General features: G+C 40.1%; 1 protein-coding gene across 1 annotated transcript in view; it reads right to left on the minus strand.

Annotated features, from left to right (window-relative positions):
• The window catches only part of ZNF292 (zinc finger protein 292), a 49,173-nt gene extending 40,872 nt beyond the window's left edge, over window positions 1-8,301 (minus strand). Inside the window, exon 1 of the mRNA XM_039725347.1 lies at window positions 8,059-8,301. Coding sequence (XP_039581281.1) covers window positions 8,059-8,220 — 162 coding nt within the window. The 5' untranslated portion in view covers window positions 8,221-8,301. The remainder of the gene's footprint in view (window positions 1-8,058) is intronic.
• Window positions 8,302-16,082: the final 7,781 nt, after the last annotated feature.

Below are 16,082 nucleotides of genomic sequence, written 5' to 3' on the forward strand. Positions count from 1 at the left end.
TCACCAAAACAATATTTGATCTGTTAGATACACAAATACCAAACAGGATCTGTCTATTTGACAGAATCCATTCTCTCCGTCATTCTGAAAAAACAGACGAGGAATCCTTCCAAATTCTTTTTTTTTTTTTTTAATATAGTGACACTGAGAATGCTACACCAGCTCAAATGAAAACTGCTCTATTCATCCAAAAGACAGAGTTACAAATAAAGACTGGTCTTGATCCTAAAGATTTTTACTTCAGGGAGTTAAGGTTCTCAAAGCAACAAAGCAACAGCAGTTATGAGAGAATGAACACCAGGAGCCAGTGTTTGCAGATGGATGGAGCTTTGGTAGCTGTCCATGTAACATGAGTTCCTATAAGGCCAAAGAAGTGTATGACTGGTTCAGAATGAGTAACAATCAAGTGAGAACTACATTAGTTAGCACAAGATTTTCCTATTTCTCTGATCAATGTTTAATTTACTTTACCTACATACAGGAAATAATAAAGCTAGAAATATTGTATACCAGAACTGTACAACAGTTACAGAAGAGAAGATGGAAAAGACACTGGATCAAACTATTTTTACCAAAAATGGGCACATGTTTTTGCAAGTTTGGTCCAATTACCTACTGGATCAGATCTACTTTCAGAGAACAATTTTATAAAGCTCCACTGCCTTTTTGACATTACATATATCTTCTCCCTGAAAGTCTTTGTTCTGCCAAGTACTAGGTGTTATTAGATTAACTCTTCACAAATGAAAGCAGTGTACTTCATCCTTAGAGATGAAAGACCCGAGAAATAATACCATGGAGTTGTCTTTAACGCATATTTGGAAAGATACACAGGAAAAAATATTTCATACCTCAAAAAAAAGGCTTGCATACTTCCTAAAACATGACACATTAAGTTGTTAATCAATGCAAAAGCACAGACCTAATAAAATGGGAAATGCTATCTCAAAAGACAATTTCAAACCATACTGTTTACTGTTATTTAAACTAAAATTTGCAAATTGTTGTACATCATCATCGTAAAGAAGATGGTGGCCTAAGAACCTCATGCTAGTTTCCCTCTAGGAAACTATAGAAATAAACACACTGTATTATAACTGCACAAGGATACGCATGGAGGCCTTTAAAAAACACCAATTAAAATTTTTTGACCTTCGAGTACTAACTTTACACTAGAAGTGTTTCCTTGAGAAATAGTGGTTTGTTGATAGAAGGGGTTTTCTCTGTAACTTCAGTAAAAGTAGGAAGTAACTTAACTCTGCAAAATATGTGCATCAGGGTAACTATGAAACTAAGTATCTATTAGCTGAAATTACATGGAAAGATGAGCTTTAGTCAACATGCTGAAGTTTTAATAATTTTTATCCCTACATCTACATTTTGTCATCTTCTTAACTGCCTTAATTTGTTAGCTTCAGAGAACTACCACTTTTCTCTTGAATATTTGTACTCGGAAGAAGTGTTTTAAGTTAAATCATAAGTCTTAGATAGACTGTCACCTTCTTACCAAATTAGATTGCTACCTTCCCTGCAATTAAGAACTCCAAAAATCCCATATGTTCCAAGGATACAGCAACAAAGCAAAAAGGAAGGGGGGAAATAGGAAAAAATTAACATCTAGAACTGCAAAAACTGTTCTCAAAAGTAAAAAGTAGCAAACAACTGAAAATAGCATTGAAAATATAAGAGGTGCTTCCAAGAGAAAGAGAATATGCTACTTTTCATTATCTGCATGGGATACAATAAATCACAATAGTCTTAAGCTGTGACAAGATACTAAGTTATACTGCAAGGGTGGGCAGAAGAAATTATTGAAGGCAAAGAAAACAGAACTGAATGTATTATGCAGAGAGCTTTTTTGACTATTTTTCAATGAATAGTTTTGATTAAACAATCATTTGTAGCTATGGTCCATCAATAATCAATGCTGCTTTGGAATGATGGTCTACCCATTACTTCAATACAAGAAAATCTATTAATAAAACCTTATAGTACAGATCTTTAAAGTTCTAACAAAGACCAGCTCAAATCTAATATGGGGCTTGATGCCATTATTGAGGACTTAGGATTAGAACATTTATGCTCACTCATTAGATTTACCCTAAACAGTGATGGTGCTTTCTTCTAAATATTTTTACGCACATTTTAACCGGACAGGTACACTTACTGTTTTATTGAAAGCAAGACCATTTCCCTAACTCCATATAGTTTAGCTAAAAAGAAAAAAAAAATCAGGGGGTTTTGCTTCTATCCACCTCCCCAAAGAGATATTTGACAGGTCTCACAGTGATGAAGTAGCACAGAAACACCTGAGGCAGTTGAAAGCCTGCATGACGCCGCAGCGGTGGCAGGTGTTTCTCTTCGTGCACTTGGGAGTCTGTGTAGTGTACTGCATTTTAGCAGATTCCTTGCTATTTCTGGCAGCTGTACATCTCTCCCTGAATAGCAGAACATCTGGAGGTCACAGGTATGAAAGTAAAATCAAAAGTATTGGAAGTTATAATGGGAACCTTGCACTCATGGTAATATATTTAGAAAAAAATAGGAACTGTGAGACCAGAAGCAACAGAGTGGTAGAGGCAAATGTGTACAGACAGAAACATCGTAACAGAAACTTTTAAGTGTTACCTCAGTGTAAAAATCCCTCACAGGACTCAACAGAAAACACTTTCTACTCAAAGAAGTGGAAGCTATGGAATCCATGCATACCCAAAAGGAGAGACACAGACTTGATTAGACAGGGCATAACTGCATAATAACTGAAAGCTCAAAAAATAACAACTTACCAACAATTACATTCTACCAGTTTGTGCCTGTATTATGTAAACATCACTGTTAGCTGCTGAGCTAAACAAAATCTAAGATGGATATCTACCTATCCACTCAGTGAAGAGTTTGATTAAAGTTGTCTGGAGTAAGAAATCAGGGGGGATATTAAAAAAACAGGAAATGTTTTCTTACTTATATTAAAAAGGCACCTGACATTTTGCTGGTGGTGTTTCTCACCATCAGTGAACGCTAATCTTATGGTCACATCACAACTGCAGGTGTTCAATGAAATAGCAAAAACATCCTTCAAAGGCTGTTGAGGTCTTTAGACACAGAATTACTCCTGGCAAGGGATCACACTCTAACTCCTGCAGGAAAAAATAAAGCAGCCTACTAAAGCACTTCCTTGTCATTACATTAAGACAGACTCTGGGATTGGATAAATCCAGAACATGTAAGTAAAATGTTTAGGAAATGCTTTATTTCAAATTTTATTGATAAAAATGAAGATTATTTCTGTCATCTTGGGTCTGAAGAGAAAGTTGAGAATACAGAGATTACAAGTGAGGAAGACAATGACAGTTGAAGAGGGTGACAGCACCAGAAAGTTATCAAGTCTGTGAGGTATAAAAACAATGCCAATTATAGTAAGATTAATAGGAGAATTTGTAAGAGAAAACATAAGACTAATCTCCAATAGAAACAAATAATTAGCAAAAACTCATACAGTGATTGCACAATTACACATACATTTATACAGTGATTACAAATATGTAATAATTATAATAATAAACAAATGTTTTTATGTAGAGATATGCAAGTACGCATTTAGGAGGGACGTCTTAGATTATATATCCCCAAATATTACCAAGATCTACTCTAACATGATAGCACACCCAAACAAAAAAAAATAGGGTAAGACCTTAAAGTCCCAATACTTCACTAGAACCTCAACACACAGCAAAAGTCAGCTAAAACAGTAGGAACAAACCATACAGCCAAAGCAGTTAAAACCAATTTTTCTTTATAAGAAGTTTTGGGGCATCTTTTGAAATGCCCAAAAGTTTCATTATACCCCCCCCTCATTTTTCTATCAGCATTACACCTTTTTTGCTACTAGCATTAAGAAGATTCAAGGTTACTACTGGGTAAACTGCCAACACTAGAAGGATATTAATGTGTCTACTAACAGCTTAGCATGCTTTTAATACATTTTAACACATCCTTTTCATAACAGGCAGACATGACAAGACAACCAAAAAAAAGAACCAGAAGTGTATTCAAAGTTGTTGAGGAAAGGCCACACAAATCATATCTTACGCTTATACTACAGGCCACTTGATGCTCACAACTTGTGCATTAGCATAACAACCTAACTGCTTTACACTTGTGGTGAATTTCTACCACAAAGTAGAGCAGGAGAGAAAAAACTCAACCCATAGAAGCAGATTCAGGAAAGAGATGAAGTGTCAAAATAACAAAGGAGGGATACTAAAAACATGTCAACTACAGAAAAACAGTCAGAAGAGGTAGAAGCACCACAAAGATTTCACAACTGGACCTAATGACAACAGAAAATGTTACCAGTCTGCAATCTGTTTTTATTTACACAAAATAAATTTTAAAAGAAAGGTGTACACTGCATGATGACAACTAGAAGGGAACACAGTCCCTAGTTAGGAGCTCTGATACACCCACCAGCAGCACATTCACCTAGCTCTCAAGCACAAAAACCTGAGCATACATTTTGGTCTTCTCCAAGTGAATCTAAACAACTGGTCACCTTTGAGAACCACGTCTGAAAATAATCTAATCAGCCACCACATGGTGACAGTAACAGCAATCTTCTTCAGATCATTCGGAATTCTTGCAAAATTTACACTTGCAATTTTTAGTCACTACAGCTGAAGATACTTGTTTTGTCTGCCACAGTCTGCACTCATATATTTTGTGAAAACAACTGTTTGTCAAGGATTTGCTCATTACCGAATTGCAACAGAAGAGCACAAATCACAATTAAAAAATCATTTTACATTTACCCATATGGATGCGAGTTCCATTGATAACAATAAAAATAATGCTCTCTACTGCAAGCTGCCAATGGAGAGCAGAACTATAATCACACAGACCTGGTACAGGATTAAGGTCCAGTCTATAATCCCCTTAAAATTTAAGAATAATTGCACCATTTCACAGAGCAATCAGCAGAAACACACAAACATATCTGTAGCTAATGAAATGCTGCATATAAAATACATCAAAGTAAACTTTATTCTTACAAGAGAAGAAAACAGGTCTATAACATTTTCTGTCAAGGTACAAGGGTCTTGTTTTTCTGTGTTTTTAATAGTTGTTCTACACTGTTGGGTTATAAAGTATTTCAAACACAGGTATTTCAAAACCAGATAAAGGACTTGGCTATACAGTCCCCACTTCATTTAATAATAACAGGATACTTAAATCCTTTATTTGACTTTGAACCTAAGGATCTTTCCACACTTTAGGGCACATTCTTTAGCTTCCATCAGTTTGAAAATAAGCTTATTTCTTGAGCATTGTTACCCACTTCATTAAAAGAAAAAAAAGTTAATATATGGCAGCAAGCTATGTATTTGCTGGGCTCCAGAGTGACTACCTGGCAAAACAAAACAAGGACACCAGACCTTCCAAGATCTGTGCAGTTATTACAAGAGTAGAAACTAAACGTGAAGGAAAAAAAAATCAGGTGAAATCATGCTGAGAGAAATACTAAAATATCTCCTCATCATTGAGCTTCTAGACCCAAGATATAAATAAGTGATATATATTCAATTTATATATATAATAAGTAACAACTCTCAGTTTCATGTATTTGACCAAATCCTTCTTTCATGCATATATTTTCCAAGACTTTATTCTAGAAAGCATGGCAGATACCTTTAAATCTCTGTAATTTGAAAGAGATTTCTGAGATGGCTTTTATATTACATGGCTTTTCTACAGCCCGTGTCATGCAGTGCAAACTAAGTAGCTAAGCCTACTCTCTGAATCATGAATACTATTTTGTGTTAGCCCAAATAATGGATTAAAAACGCAGAAGAGGCTGGATAAGTATTCTGGCACCACAAGCACAGGTGAACAGATTTAAAAAAAACGCCTGCTGAACCAGTACAAAAATACTTGCCTAACAACACTTTTTAATATGTTAAGCATCAGTTTAGACCTCTGCTTAAAATTTGAGAAGCAGAATCTTTCAACACTGAATGGCATGTCTCAACCTCTCAATGTTACACATCAGCCTGCAGAAACAGACACGGCTGTACTACAAATCTTGGTATGGAAGGAACAGTAACTCATTTCAAAACAGCATGATTTCTAAGTCAGTTTCTACACAACTGATTTGCCCAGTGAGACTTGTTTTGGAAAAGGTGCATGGTTAAAAAACATAGTAATCTTGGGCTTTACAACGGACGTTTGTAACAGTCACTAAAGTAATGAGAAGAATGTTCATCATACTTGTTAAACTTTAAATCAATCAATCAACTCTTGAAGCCATTCGCTAAGAACACATAACCACGATTTCAGTGATAAATCTGCTTTAGACATCAGCAATCTACTCTGTACATGTCAAGGATGGTGTCTTCATTCCCACCTACCCAACACTACTTCAGCTCAATGAACAGCTCATTCACAAGTCGAGCAGGAGCCAGGAAAGGCAGATTTCCACCTCGCAGTGTAAGAAGTTAAGAAAGTAGGCACAAAGATAAAACAGACTAAGAACACGCTGACCTGAACCAACACAAACCAATCTCTCTGTGCTAAAACCAATGTTTCTGTGCATCAACAAGGACATTCTAACCAGGCACACTATGATAAATTTTGACCAGAGAAAAACGAACCTGACATATGAATACTGTATATACAAAACTAAATAAAACTATGCTTAAAACATTTAGTAGCAAATCTTCCTGGTTACTAGGAAGCAGAGCCCAGTTTAATCCAGAAGCAACAGATGTGAAATTAGCATGCTACAATGGCCACCAAGAACCAACTCCTTAAGAAACCAGATACAAAATCATAAATAAAACACATTTCAAACTAACCACGTGAATGCACTCTTATCCATTCCATCTCTCAGCAATTTGCCTGACTGTCCATGAATGGGTGACAGTAATGCATAAACAAACACTGTCACTTGTATCAGCCAGACAATTAAACAAAGTAAAGCTACAGAAGTAGTGGTTTCTGTGGCCTAAAATATTTGAGAATTTGTTTTATACATTGGGATGCACCTAATGCTATCCAAGAAAGGATATCTAAGAGAAATCAAGGCCATGTATAGACATAGATATGACTAAAATGGTCTGCTGTCTTAGCAGTCCGTGGAGCGAGCACCACAAAGTTTGCTTAGGAACAAATACTCAGCAGGTTCACCAGCTCAGAAGAAACACCTGCAAACAAACCCTGCCCCAGGAGCAGCCCAAGCTCCGGGAAGCCGGCCTTTTCCCGACGGCTGAATAATTACACACAATGGTGCTTCAAGCAGTGCCGGCTCGGGAGCCCTCTCCCGAGGTGGGATTGCGCTCTCTTGATAGGGAAAGAAAACGGGGAGCAACACCACAGAGCTGCCACCACCACGGGCGACTCTGTATAGTCCACCACCACCGTGACCTCCCCAGCATGGCAGAAACTCCGCTACCCCTCCCGTGTACGAGACAGGGAAGGGAGCGGGGGCAGGAAGAGGACACGGAGCAGGAGCCCCGCGCCGAGGGACGCGGGACGGACTTGCAGCTCCTGGCCGGCCCCTCGCAGGAGCGGCGGAGCCCCCACCGCCCGCACCGCCGCCTCCCTCCCTTCGCCCCCAGGGGAGGAGGGGTGTCGGAGCGGCGGGGACGGGGGGGCCCCCGGTCCGCCACCGCCAGGAACAAAGGGCCCTTCGATAAGCCGAGCCGCAGAGCACAACAAAGGGGCCTGGAGACCGCGAGAACCGGGGCGGGGGGAGGCGAAGCGGGGGATGGGGATTACGGGCCGGGCCGGAGCGGCAGCGGGGGCCGCTCCGCCTCAGCCCCACAGCGAGCGGCGGCGATCGCCCGGCCGGGTCCCGAGCCCCGAGCGCCCGCTCCCCGCTCCCGCAGCACCGGGCCGCCGGCTGCGGGCTCCCCGCGGCGGGGGCGGCGCTGGTCCCGCCCGGCGCCCGCGCTCCGGCCTGGCCAAGCTCACACACACACACACACCCCGCCGGGGAGGGGAGGGAGCGGGCGGGGGCAGGGCACGGAGGAAGGGAAGGGAAAAGGGAAGAGGCGGCCTGACCTGGCAGAGCTGCTTGCAGTACTCGGTGGCCGCCTGCACGGCCGGCTCGCGGCTCTCCCGCAGCCCCGTCTCCAGCTCCAGCAGCCGCTCCCGCAGGCGCCGCAGCTCCAGGAGGTCGCCGCCCGGGCCGCCGCTCTCCCGCTCGGCCTCCTCGTCCGCCATCTTCGCACCCCGCTCCGTCGCGTACGCAGCCCCCCCGCCCCCCTTTCCTCCCTCCTGCCTCCCCCGCGGGGCCCGCCCCCGCCCGCGCGGCGAGGCGTTTTGGCGGCAAAGCGGCCGCAAATGGCGGCGGGCTCGGGGCGCTGGGCGCCGGCTGGGCCGGGCGGGCTTTGCCGAGTCCAGAGTCGAGGAATCAATTCGGTTGGAAAAGGCCTCTCAGGTCATCGAATCCAACCTATGACTGAACACCGTGATGCCAACTAGACCGTGGCGCTAAGGGTCGTGTCCGATCCTTCCTCCCACCTGAGAGCGCCATGTGGCACGAACCGCTGCTGGACAGGCCATGGCCCACTCCACTGAGCTTTTGTGGCTTGTTCATTCCTTACCGTTCTTCCTCTGCAGGAAGTGTGTTAGCCTCAAGAATGCCACAACTGATCATCCTGCTTTCGTAATTGGAAATGGCAGTGCAGCTTGGCTGTTCAGATGAAGCACGTGAGATCCAGAGGTTCTGGAGGGCCTTATTGCCCTTGCGTGCTGGGCCAAACACCCTCTCACATGCTGGTGATGTACTCACAATAGTGCAAAGCTCCAGTGATGGACATTGTCCTTCCCTGCATCTGCTAAATTAGCTGAGGAGATTCCTTCGTCTGTCAAGGGTGTTGGAAGTACTGGAGATGGGCCTGAGGCACTGATTCTGGTGAGAAGGAAAACATGGATCTGATGGACGCTGAATTGGCATGGATACATGTGTTGCAGTCTTCTAGGTTGCACAGGTTGACATGTGTTGATGGCTTCACACTCTTCACTTTCCCTCCTTGAGGAATTGAGGAGGAAATGTGTTACAGCAGTGAGAGAGCGCCCTGCCTGAAGTGAATCTTTCTCATAGCCAGCCAGCACTGCCTGAAGCTGGACATTTCACATCATCTGAAAAATGAGGAATACTAGTACTTTACACAAACTTAAATTAGGTGTAACAGTCTTTTGACTGGAAGAGGCTACCAGCAGGCCCCTAAACATGCCTTCCAGTCTTGCACTGACCCAGGTGTGACTCAATATCCCATACCCACTGCCTTATCTTCTATGACCATGGGATTGCTTTGATGTTCTCTTTTTTTTTTTTTTTTTTGGTGACAAATGACAAATGGCACTACCTACTGCTTGTATGCAGTTGAAAGCTGAGGCGTATGGTGAAATGAACACTAAATCAGAGCTGGGAAGAAAGGAGGTTCTTCCAGAACTGCAGAAATATTAGTCTGCAAGTGTAGACGTTCACAGTGAGAGCACTGAATATGTAACATTTTGGAGACAAGTCTGGGAATCTGGTCCAAATATGACCACATTTTGGGTCATAGCAGTGAGCCCAAAGTGATATGTTTCTTGTTTTCCATACAAGCATCCAAGTAGATATCTTATTTGTGATTTGTAAGCCTGAAACATTTTTAAGTTTCTTGACTTTTTTTGCCCAGGAAATCCATTGTGTTACAAGCAGAAGAAGAGAAAACTTTCAGCTTTTCCATTTAAGGTTAATGTAGCACCAGGTAAATCTGGTTTGTTTGTATCCCTCACTACCAAACCACCTATAACACCAGTACGACAGTAATGCAAATGCTAGAAACAATGGCACGAGGACCTATTTATTCTTTCTCAATCACTTAATATATCTGTAGGATCTAAAATACCTTCTCTGGATAATTCTGTCCTATACTGTGCTGTTTGCAATTATTTTCACTTAAGTGTGAGCCACAATACCCCAATTGGACCCTGATAGTCTGTCCTTGCTTTGGCTTGCTGTATTATTTCTGCCTTGACCAGGGGGTGTTCTGAATTGAGCCCAGGCTGTGAAGAAGGAGAAAGGGAGTATGGGTTTCTCAATCATGCCAAAGGCTAGCATGATTAGGGTAGAGTTAGTGTTGTTTTGTTCTCCTCAGGATCAAGCCTAAAGTAACCCGTCCCTCAGTTGCACTACCCTGAAGTGGACTTGCACGTGAGCCTCCAGGGGCTTTGTGCAAGGGAGGACTTCTGTCTTTAATCATGAGTCACAGGCAGAGAATTGCTAATCTTCTATCTGAGAAACCCAGAAAATAATTATTAAGTGTAAGGAATGACCACAAACAGTGGTGAAAAACAAAGGAGTTATTTTTTTTCTTGACAACAGTGAGAATGTGATGACAGCAACTGATTCAAGTGTGGCAATGGCCTGAGAAAGAGGAAAATAATTAAGACCAGCTATGAGGCCTTGTTGCTCATCCTGTATTTGACTCCTGACAGGAGCTACTCTGGTGGATATAGCTCATGGAAGAGGAGAGCTGTTGCTTACTGGTGACAGGAGAAAGAGATTGTGCAGAGAAGAGGTTCTTTTCAGATACCTGTTTTCTCCATGGACATGTGGGGCAGGCTATGTGACGTGGAAGAATGTGAACATTAAAGAGAAGACGCTTACATTGCAGAAGAAGAAACATTGATTGTAATTGTAAATATCGTCAAGTAATCCACCTGCTGTTAAAATGGAAAATATAGAGAAGAGAGAAGCAGATGAGGAAGATGCATGTATTAGAAAGGACAATTAAAAGGAGGGATGAAAAAAACGAACTCAACCAAAACAGTCCAAGAACAAAGACTGTGAAGATGGTGAGAAAGACCAAAAAAAGGATGGAAGACTGGAAGGAAAAGGTCCTGACTTTTACACCAGTTCAAAGACAGAATTTTTTTGTCAAGAAGACCTTATTGTTTGGGTGTGCTAGAAATAAAGATTTAAGATAAGGGCTTATAGCAGTAAGTATTCCTCACCATCAGAAATTTCTTTGGGGTTCAATTACACTCTTCCCTATTCTCTTATTCTTGCCTCTTCCTTGACTGATTTATTATTTCCACAGTGTTTCCTAGATCTGTATTTTGATTCTCATGTCTCCAAACTGTCATTTAGAGGAGGCACATCAGATACTCTTCATGTTTTGGGGCGCAGGGCCTGGTTAGAAATGCCTAAGAGATAAAGGAGTCTTCATGACCTGAACTCCCCTCTATGTGGGTTACTTACCTATCAGTTGTTTGAAATAGCTTTAAATCTAGGAAAAAAACTAGTCTCCATTTGAGTTTAGCTAGTGGAAGAGGGAAATCAAGCAAGTAGTGCTGGAAGTATCAGAGGTTAGAATGATGACAGCAAAGAGAGAGAGTTGGAATAGTGGTGACTATCACTAGTGGTGATAGTAGTGGTATAGTGCAGCTTAGACTGTATGTAGCCAGTAGCTGGGAGGAGGACTAACTGTTCCAGGGAGAATGCCATGTTAGCAAGAAACAGCTGTGATATTTGTGTATCACTGGAGCCCTGGCAACAAAACTAGATTTTTTAGGGATAACAGAAGATATGACAGAATAAAGACTGAGATGGCGTCACACGAATATTAAAACACTCATGGTGTTTGGGAAGCTAAGGGGATTAATGGAGGATTAGAATTTGCAGTGTGATAGATATTTAAGAAACAAATAGTGACAGGACCAATAAATTAGAACTTGTTTGAGTTGGTATTGGGAAAATGTGTCCAAGAACTTCTGTTAGAGAGCATGAAGATGTGCTGGAGATGTTTGGCTTCCAGTCAAGAGAGAAATAGTTTTTGGAAGAATAATTAGGAAAAATACTTCTTGGAACAAAAGTAGGTTGATAACTAAGGTTCTTAATTTCTTAGGTCAAACTTTGAGAAATGAAGGGAATGAGCTGGTGATGACAAATGCATCTAGGTGGTTGAGGACTTGCTTGTGGAAAAAGTTCAGCAGCTGCCAAATCTCTCTGAAAAAACATACCTGTGATTCAAATCTCGAACAAGAGTGACAGTCCCAGCTTGATAAATAGCCACTTCAAAAGGGTTATTTGGAACAATCAAAAGCTTGAAAGGAATGGAACAATATGATTACTTGAAAAATATTAAGAAGGGTAAGAATAAAGTGAGAATTTTGAGAAGCTCAGCTTCCTTTACAAAGGAAATTAAAGCAAGGGCTAATGAGAAAGAAGATACGAAAATGAATGTTTCCATATTCAAGATGAAAGAAAAAAACCTATCACATACTCTTCTGAAACATCAGAAGATCTTTATTCATCCAGAAATTTCCATTAATGGTGTAGGGAGAAAAAAATGAGCTATAATAATGAAATGTGCTGATGATACAAAATAGTGAGACAATTTCAATATAAGAAGGATCACAACTAGCTGACCTTCAGAACCTTAATAACAGGATGGATTAATTTTAATAACACAACATGCAAGGAGACTGATAGCAATCCTTTCTGCTGAGTGTGTGATTCAAATCTCAAACAAGAGTGACAGTCCAGCTTGATAAATAGCCACTTCAAAAGCGTTATTTGGAACAATCAAAAGCTTGAAAGGAATGGAACAATATGATTACTTGAAAAATATTAAGAAGGGTAAGAATAAAGTGAGAATTTTGAGAAGCTCAGCTTCCTTTACAAAGGAAATTAAAGCAAGGGCTAATGAGAAAGAAGATACGAAAATGAATGTTTCCATATTCAAGATGAAAGAAAAAAACCTATCACATACTCTTCTGAAACATCAGAAGATCTTTATTCATCCAGAAATTTCCATTAATGGTGTAGGGAGAAAAAAATGAGCTATAATAATGAAATGTGCTGATGATACAAAATAGTGAGACAATTTCAATATAAGAAGGATCACAACTAGCTGACCTTCAGAACCTTAATAACAGGATGGATTAATTTTAATAACACAACATGCAAGGAGACTGATAGCAATCCTTTCTGCTGAGGAAGAACCTCATTAGTTGGAAGTAACAGTAGGTAGGAAGTGCTTGTTGTGTGAGTTGAGGATGACCAACTCATAGATATAATCCAGCTGCAAAAAAAGTTACTAAAATCACATGACATGCCAGGTCAGCTATTTCCATTAGATACTGCAGATAAAAACATTGGTCTCACCTCATCTGAAATGATTTATGCAATTCTGGTCACTATTATTCAGAGAAGATGAGATCACACCGCAGGAGGTACAGAGAAGGACTCAAAGAAAGATCAGTAAAATGGAGAATCTGTTTCATGAAAAATGGTTCATTTAGCCTAGAGAAACAAAATGTGAAAAGAAGTGTAGTTTCAGACTGGAAACAGTAAAAGTAAGCATTAGTTTGGACAAAAGCTTTTCAAGCTGAAGGATGGTAGTGTGTGAAGAAAAATGGGTTAACCAATTATTGAATGTGTTGAAACAGACATACCTCTCATGTTAGGCAATTAATAGTGCTATTTCTTAGGCATGTAAGTGTTCCTTCACAAGGTTACAAAAGAAACTTCATGAAAATGGTAGAATGGTAGATTTGTGCAAAGGGATCTGATCATGAAAATTAATTGCAAATAAAACATAAAGTCCAAAAGAGGCAAGAAAATGAATCTTGTGTAGTCACATCTTCCTTGATGATACTGCTGCCTTCTGTCAAGGCTGGGCCTATATTCACTTACATTCAAAATCACTGATCTATATATCACTCAGTGATCAACATGACCTATATGTCTGACAGCAAGAAAAAAACCAACTGAGCAGAGCCTGGTCTTAGGCTGTAGCTGCGTAAGCTGAGGGAGGAAATGGAAGAAGTTTTTGCAATATCCATTTTCAGGTTGCAGAAAGGAGCAAATTAATGATGAGGGAGGACAGCACATTTGAAAATACAGCCTGGGTTATGGCTAGAGCTGCTTTTTCAGAAGGAAATATTACAAAATATTTTCAGAGCTATCTTAAAAGCATGGGAGTGGATGTGTTCTCATTTACATAATTTAATACAAGCCACAGTGCTAATACCTATAATTAATGGTGCCTTTCTACCCTTCCAACTGTGTTTTCTGTTTATCATTTTCCTTTGTTCGCTTCCCAGTGCACACTGCCTACATCCTCGATAGTTTAGCTCTCATTAAAAGAATCTAGCAGAGTTCTAGCTGTACCTTAAAAAATTATAAAGAGAAAGAAAGGGTGTCCTGGAGATGTGTTTTCCCATCACTACATCCTTTTCCTCATTCTCTTCGCCATTTGGCATGGTTTGGCTTTTCAGTTAGAAGGATTCCACAGAAACACCTTTCTTTCTTTCTTTTTTTTTCCTTTTTTTCCTTTTTTGTTTCTTTTTTGTTTCTTGGTGGTTACTTTAATTTTGTGTCTAAGAGCTGAATCTTTTTCATGAGTGTGGAGGAAAGGGATTGGGTGCTAGGATAGGGCAGTTCTTGTGTAAGTTGGAGAGGGAGAAGAGAGAGTGTATTTAAAATAAAAACTTATACTGCTAATAGGTAAAGAAAGAATTTACTTGTAGGTGTAAGGTTAGTAAAAAGAACATTTTGTTTTTCATCTTGATCTGCATTCTGCATGATTCCTGATTCTTCATTATTTAGCTGTTTTATAACCAGTTAATTACTTAGTAGTGACACCCAGCTCTTTGCTATGATAAAGCTCAAAACTGCTTCTCAATAACATTTTACAGCAACACATTTATTTTTTTTTAATATTTCATTGCATTTTTCAACAAATTAATATTGAAAACCTTTGATAAAACCTAGATCCCTGTGTCAGAAGGAAAACATGGTACAACCTTCAAGTGGCAGGAAGAGGAGGTAGAGGGATGGACTTTGAGAAGAGGTAGTATAAATGTGCTGTAATCCCTTACCATTCTCTGACTGATGATGAACTACATATACTGCCTGTTACAGCAATATTGATTGCAATCAGATGATAAAATCGTTGCACAGAAAAAGAAACCACTGCAGTAAAAATGAAAAGATGGAAATTTAATGAATTCTTGATTAAAAAATGATTTCTTGGAATTAAATCAAAACCTCATTCTTACAGCTGAGAGTTAGTCATGGGAATAACAAAATGCTGAAAAAATATAACCAGTTAAGAATTTGTTTCAAACTATGTATTTATCTTCAGCAGCCATCCCACACTTTTCATCTACGTTCCTTATGCTACAAATTTTCCTCACTCAGAGCCTTAGATTTACTTACAATTAATCCACTGGTATAGTGATGGAGATTCTTGCTGGAATGCATTAACTTCCTCTGTTAAATCCTCCCTCAGGCAAACCTCTTGAAAAATATTTCCTTTGTCTAGTACACACAGTTTAGTAGCTCCTTTCTTATAGTGAGATAGCAATTCTTTCGCAGTGATTTATGCATACTATTCAAATACAAAACCTGCATTAAATTATGTTACATTAAAAGATCTGAGACGTGCATGCCATTACTTAGGCACCATTGTGCAAGGGAAAATGTGGGTCTGATCCTGTTGCCGTTCAAGCCCATGCTTACAGGAACAGCAAATCAATGTGACATGGACTTGCAGTGATGTAGCAGTGCTGGGTAACTTTTGGCTTACAGAGACCAAACAAGCTTTCAAAGTCACTGATGACCATGTACGCCTTTAGTATTTTTATTAATCACACAAACAAATTTGTTGTGTCGCATTTCAAAAGAAGCAGGCTCAGGACTTCTGGAGGGAAGATTTCACAGCCTCTAACGCAGCTTGTTTAAATGCTTCGCAATCTGAACTGTTTGATTGGATTCATAGTATTCGACTTAAATCCCTGCTGGAAATTCATCTGATCTTTGTTCTTTCTCTAGTTGTCACGGTGGAACAATAGCCACCAAATCTTTTATGGCAGCTTACTACATTTTTGAGTGCCACTGTAATACCTCTCCTTGAGCTCTTTATTTCGCAATTTACTGCCTTATTTCTAAGCCATATAAAGCTCATTCCTTCGGCTTTCCTCACAGCTGGTATTTCCTACTTTCCTTGCTGTCATATGTGTCCCTCACCCTCAGCGATGGACTGCAGTTTTTATTTCTTGGAGCACAGTGTCCAGTGCCCAAC

Source organism: Passer montanus, unplaced genomic scaffold, assembly GCF_014805655.1.
Source record: "Passer montanus isolate IOZ18808 unplaced genomic scaffold, ASM1480565v1 scaffold11, whole genome shotgun sequence".
Classification (NCBI taxonomy): Eukaryota; Metazoa; Chordata; class Aves; order Passeriformes; family Passeridae; genus Passer; species Passer montanus.